The sequence below is a fragment of the Pangasianodon hypophthalmus genome, chromosome 27, assembly GCF_027358585.1.
Source record: "Pangasianodon hypophthalmus isolate fPanHyp1 chromosome 27, fPanHyp1.pri, whole genome shotgun sequence".
Classification (NCBI taxonomy): domain Eukaryota; kingdom Metazoa; phylum Chordata; class Actinopteri; order Siluriformes; family Pangasiidae; genus Pangasianodon; species Pangasianodon hypophthalmus.
Window position 1 is genome coordinate 16,139,375 of NC_069736.1, and position 5,941 is coordinate 16,145,315.

Below are 5,941 nucleotides of genomic sequence, written 5' to 3' on the forward strand. Positions count from 1 at the left end.
ACACTCAAATGCAAATTTTTTTTTTTTTTTACATTGTTTTTACAATTTTTTTGTCAAGTATCATACAATGTTCCATAGTAAAAAAAAAAACTTTAAGATTTTACTCTCAATCAGCACACAGAGCAAAAACTCAAACTCAATAGATTTTTTAAGTACATGCCATCTCTAATGTTTAACTCCCAAATGTTTATTAAACAAACAATGACTGAAAGTATAAAGGTCAAAAACCCTGAGAGCTTTCTCAGAGTTACAGCTGAATAACTTGAAATGAAGACTTTCCATCATGTATTTCTCTTTTATCGTATTTATTTCGGAGTAAGCAAGAGGATCATCATGATGTAGTGTTGATTCTCTCTATGAGCAAACAGCAGTTCTTTATTTACACATATCTTAAAGAAGGATGGATGGGGCTCTGTCTTTCCACTAGATTCCAACTCAACCATCATCAAATCTCTGTCTCTGTGCTGCTATTAATGTCCATAAATAACCTCTAATCAGCTGTTGTACCACAGGTTTCTCCAAAATTACATATTGGTCTATATATATATATATATATAGATCAAAATTTTATTTCTAATCAATGGCTTTGTGCACAGCGGCATTGTCATGGTGGATCAGGCTCCAGCGAAGGGAAACTGTACAATTGTGTGCTTCTAATTTTGTGGTACCAGTTTGGGGAAGAAGCACATATAGGTGTGATGTTCAGGTGTGCACAACTTTATGGCTATATAGTGTATGTTTTGACACAGTGTGACTTTGGGATTTGTGAAAAAAACAGGAATAATAATTCATTGCTCAAAAAAAAAAAAAAAAAAAAAAAAAAGGACTGAGCTCTCTGTTTAAAATGTTATTTTAAATTTAAAATGTTAAAATGTTATTTTAATTTTAAATGTAAAATGTGTAAAATGTTATTTTAAATAGCATCTATTTGCAGCAGCACGTGAGAACTTCCTTCCCCATAAGCCCCGTGCAGGAAATTGCGTCATTAGCGTGCGACGCCTTAATCGCGCGACGATAAGCGGAGGCTTGTAAGGTTTGTTTACTAATTTGTTTGCGCAGAATAATTTTTTTGGGGAGTGTTCTTATTTAAGTCCTTTTCTGTAACTAGGAAAATGAAGTGCTAGATTAGAAACAGCTTTGAAGCACATATTTGGGAAAGGAGAAGTTAAAGCTTGGCAGCTGCGGGTGTTTATGTGGGAAGCTGCGGCGGTATTAAGGCTGAGGTTACAGAGACAGGCAGCATGGCTTTAGATGGGATCAGCGTGTCGTTCCTGAAGTACGAGCTCGCCTCTACTATCGACCAGGCGGTGAGGTGCGCAGTGGACACGGTGTTAAAGGAAACGGCGCGGATTGTCGGCGCGAGGCTGACCGAGGCGCGTGACGCCGCCGCAGAGTCCCGGCGCGAGAACCGCACCCTGCGCGAGAGACTCGAGGTGTCGGAGAGCGAGCTGAAGGCGGTGCGCTACTACATGTCCGCCGCTGAGAAGAACATAAAGCAGTGCCTGCTGTTAAACCGACACCGACCTCCATCCAGCACCGAGGATCTCCAGCTTTCCTCACAAGCGACCCCTGAAACCAGAGACTCATCTCATCTCAAATCCTTCAGGAACTCATCTGGAAGGAGTCCCGGCGCTAAAACCGTGCCTAGTGTCGGCCTGTGTTTACCCACAGTGCAATCCGACTGGCCCCGGAGCGTCATCAACCGACGGAGGATGCGGAACAGCGCGTGCGCCATTAACGACACGTCGAGCCGAGCTCCTCTGGAGTCTGACTCTGTGCAGGCCGGAAGTGAAGAGCCCACAGAAGATCAGTTTTACATCTCAGAGGAAGGCGTGATCGAGAAGGGTGCGTAGTCAGGTGATTGGTAAATGACTCGGTTCTCAGGGGAGTCAGTTCCCAAGCATGTCATCACCAGATCCCCGAGCACGAGACCTTTTCTTTTCTTTTTTTTTCCTTCCAAGGGTGTGACCCATGGCATGACTCATGACATGATGTTTAGAGGAATCTAATCTGCATGGTGGTAAAGGAATAGTTTGGTCAAAGCAAAATGTACACAATGTTCCCTTTATCCCAAATCTAGCCTGAACAAGTCTGGTGGCAAGTTTTGCGGCTGACGAGTGCTGGAAGCGTAGAGCTACCAGTCTAGCTCTGTGCACACTGCATGTCTAAATCACTCACTTTCCCTCAGAGTCCATAGTTTGTTTGGTTTTTGTTTGTTTAAACGAAATATGCAAATCATTTTTAATTCCACGTTTAGACTGTGGGCCACATCTGTGTGAGTCTGATGGGAAAAAGTGGTTCATATGATGAAGCTATGATTCCATACACAGTCAGAAACCATATACACATAAACATCTGTGTATTATTAACTGCTAGCTACAAGCCTCCCTTAGCATTCTCGCAGCTCCAAAGCAAAACTAAAGAAGCGACTTCAGACACCAAACCTGTCTTGACCGATTGATTAGATAAGATATGCTTTATTGTCTTGAGAGAAATTTGCCCTGGACATCACAGTACTCGCTGTGCAAATTCATCTTAACCTTAACAACATTTGGTTACAGAATTACAAAACACTGTAAAGCACATAAATCCCATTTGTACAAAAAAATTAACCATTACAAGCATATAGAGGTGTACGGATTGTCAAAAAAAAGTCATTATAAACATACAAAGGTGTACGAATCGGTAAAAAAATCATTGGGTCACTTTAAATGTCACCCCATTGAGTGGAGCACCTTATAAAATGGCTGTTTATTACAAGTGAGTTCTTACAGGTTTGTGTATGACTTGTCCCTCTGTGTGTTGTAGAGTATAAGTCCTCTGCGGGTGCAGTGCAGGATTTTGGGAGAGTGCCTCAGGAGGAACAAGACACTGCAGGTTCGTCCACGAAGGCCCCTGATGAGCCGTGCGACATCGGCAGGTTCGAGTTTGAGATGGGAGCTCCGGCAGGTAACGTCAACGAGCTGAGCCTCATTCAGGTGATGGACGCGAGCGAGGAGATCAAGCAGAACTCTGTGAAAGTCGAAGACGAAGCTGAAGTTCAGCCTTTAGACCCTCTGCCGATAGCTGCAGCTTCCTCTTCCTGTTCAAACAGTCAACCCCAGATCATCTCGCCTCCCGTGTCTGCTGGCGATGTGGAGGCACCGCTGGGTCTGATGCCACCCGTCGAGGCGACTGACAAAGTGCACCGGTGTAACGTCTGTGGCCGAGGCTTCCGGCGCTTCTACTGCCTGAAGACGCACCAGCGCATCCACACGGGCGAGCGGCCGTACCCCTGCCGCTACTGCGAGAAACGGTTCCGCCATTTGGACAGTCTGCACAAACACCAGCGCATCCACACGGGCGAGCGGCCGTACCGCTGCGCTCAGTGCGGCTGCTGCTTCCGCGAACTGGGCCAGCTCAAGAAACACCGGCTCAAACACTCGCCCACCTCCGCCGCTCCACCTGCCCACCCTGCACTCTCGCTCCTCCCGGCGGCAGCCTCCTACACCTGGTCACACCTCAACTCCCAGTCTCTGGATCTGGTCTGAGTGCTCAAGCTTCCTGAACTACAAAAACTACACAAACATGAGGTTATTATGTGCCTGAGTTCAAAAGGTTAATCTGCTGCAAACACGTAATAGTAGCCATGAATGTTCAGTCTCATTTAAAGCTGTTGTACACGCTGTATTGTAATGCAAAACTCAAACAAAGCCAGAGGTGCCTACATCTATGGTTTAGCAGGAGCATTTAGGATTTTTGATTTCTTGCTACGCTGATATGGGAGACACCTGAAAACTACGCTTTTCTGTTGTTGTTGTTGTTTGTTTTTCCAGATTAAGCAGTGGTCAGAATAAATGTAAGTAAATTTCACATAGCGGAAAAGCCAATTCACTGAAGGGGAAAGGGCACAAGACATGAAACTCACAAAATGTCATCTGGTCGAGGTTACTTTCGCTTCACACCACCTTTATCTAGGTGAACATTGAGCTTTCAAGCTTTCTTGTGAGCCAAGAGAAGTGGGTGGGACTTTGGTCTCTTTGATGGATAAAAGAAATTGGAGGAGGCTCTAATTATTACCAGACCAGCAATACAGACTGGAATATAAGAACCTGTTTGTTAACAAATATTACAAAAAAAAAGTGGTCAGACCTAAAATTTGCTGACCGCAGCTTTAAGTGGTGAAACAACACAAATAATGTATATAAACAAATAAAATAAGTCTACTGTGAACACAGACATTAGAGATTAAACCGAACTGTATTTATGGATGTGTACGAGCATTTCAGTACCTCTGTGGAGCAAAACAACACAAATAAAAATGGTAATGCATTCATTTTATTGTGTCTATGGCAGCCAGTGGTTCATGACGTATGCTGATTGTAGCTTTAATGTGCTTTGTGGTATGATATTGTTTAAAAAAGCTGATATTATTAAAATCTCACTTGACTGAATTTTGGTCCCATTGCATCTGTTTTAAAGAGGAACTGAGAGGGTGTTATATTTAACTGCCGCTTCCGTCACACTGGAGAACCACAGATCCTGAAATAAACAAAAGCAGAAGGAAGAAGGAAAGAATGTCAACTTTTTACCCGTCAGCCCTTACTTGCGTCATGTTGTATGGCGAGATACAAAACGTCCGGATGTAATTTTAAACGTTTAAGGGAAAAGCTGCCATGCACGATTTGCATATTTATCTTTGTAATTAACAACAGTTAGGGGGGCCACGGTGGTGTAGGGGTTGGCATGACTGCCTTGCACCCCAGGGGTTGGGGTTCAATTCCTGCCCGTGACCCATGGCGAGTGCATGTTCTCCCCATGCCCTGGAGGTTTCCTCTGGGTATTCCAGTTTCTTCCCCTAGTCCAAAGACATGCATTGTAGGCTGGTTAGCATTTCCAAATTGTCCATAGTGTGTGTGTGTGATGGGTTGGTGCCCCATCCAGGGTGTCCCCTGGGATAGGCTCCAGGCTCCCTGTGACCCTGTGTAGGATAAGTGATACAGGAAATGGAGTTGACTTTTTTTTTTAGTTTCAACTTCTTTCTTTGACATTTTGGTCTATTTACACTTGGTTTAACGATTTCCTATATTACCCACAATGCTGTTCCACTACCTGCTGATAGTGGTGCAGTGGCATTTAGCCCTCACTTCATCTCTGCGTAAAGAGAGCGATGCAGCAGCGCTTTTTAGTCTTTTAAATCTCCTCATCAGTGCACTCTGCTCAAACAGATCAGCTTAGAAAACTTCATTGTTCATGCTAAAACCGTCCACAGCATCACGCTCATCATCTCATAGATCACTAACTATCCGAGCCGAGTCTCTGCCGTATGTAACTCGCCGTAACTGCTTTATAAAACTACACTGCATTCTGGCACTCTGAGTGCAACATTTGTACTACTTCCACACTGGATCTTTTTTTTTTTCATTAATATGATATTGAATGTGGCTTGAAAATGGGGAGTGAGAAAAGAAGTGCTTGTCCATTGTAACTGTTCTAGCAGTGTCCCCCTGTGACATCAGCACAACACACAACCATCAACTTCTCACAGGAATAATAAAAAATACAGCCAACAAATTAGAGCCAGAATCACTAAAAACATATGACAAAAATTTCAATAAAAAAGAAATATTTAATATGTTTCAGGGTGGAGTTTTACTTTAATGCATAGTCTAATTCTTTCATGCTAATGCTCTCATCTGGATAATGCACTCAGGCAGTGAGGTAATGCCTTATGCATCATTTTATAATATAAAACTGAGTACATTTCTGCACGATTTTCTAACATCCTGAACAAATGAACGTCTTTCCCCTTTTACAGAGTCACATGCATGGTCACGTGATCATCCCAAACCTTGGGGACGTCCCAAACTGCGTACTACCACACTAAATAGAGTGCTAGTACATTATCCTAATGCTAATACTGCTCAATAATACACATCACTACTGAGAGTCTAGCGTACTA

At 43.4% G+C, this 5,941-nt stretch overlaps 1 protein-coding gene across 1 annotated transcript; it reads left to right on the forward strand.

The window, feature by feature from the left end:
* Nucleotides 1–971: 971 nt before the first annotated feature.
* LOC113531196 (zinc finger protein 697) lies at nt 972–4,433 on the forward strand. The gene is made up of 2 exons (XM_026921759.3): nt 972–1,845; nt 2,809–4,433. Exons 1-2 carry the CDS (start codon nt 1,242–1,244, stop codon nt 3,528–3,530), a joined length of 1,326 nt encoding a protein of 441 aa, XP_026777560.2. The 5' UTR covers nt 972–1,241; the 3' UTR covers nt 3,531–4,433.
* Nucleotides 4,434–5,941: the final 1,508 nt, after the last annotated feature.

Coding starts and splice junctions, on each gene's coding strand:
- LOC113531196 (XM_026921759.3), top strand. CDS start 1,242: ATGGCTTTAGATGGGATCAGCGTGTCGTTCCTGAAGTACGAGCTCGCC. Junction 1,846..2,808: donor GGAAGGCGTGATCGAGAAGG/GTGCGTAGTCAG, acceptor TGTGTGTTGTAG/AGTATAAGTCCTCTGCGGGT.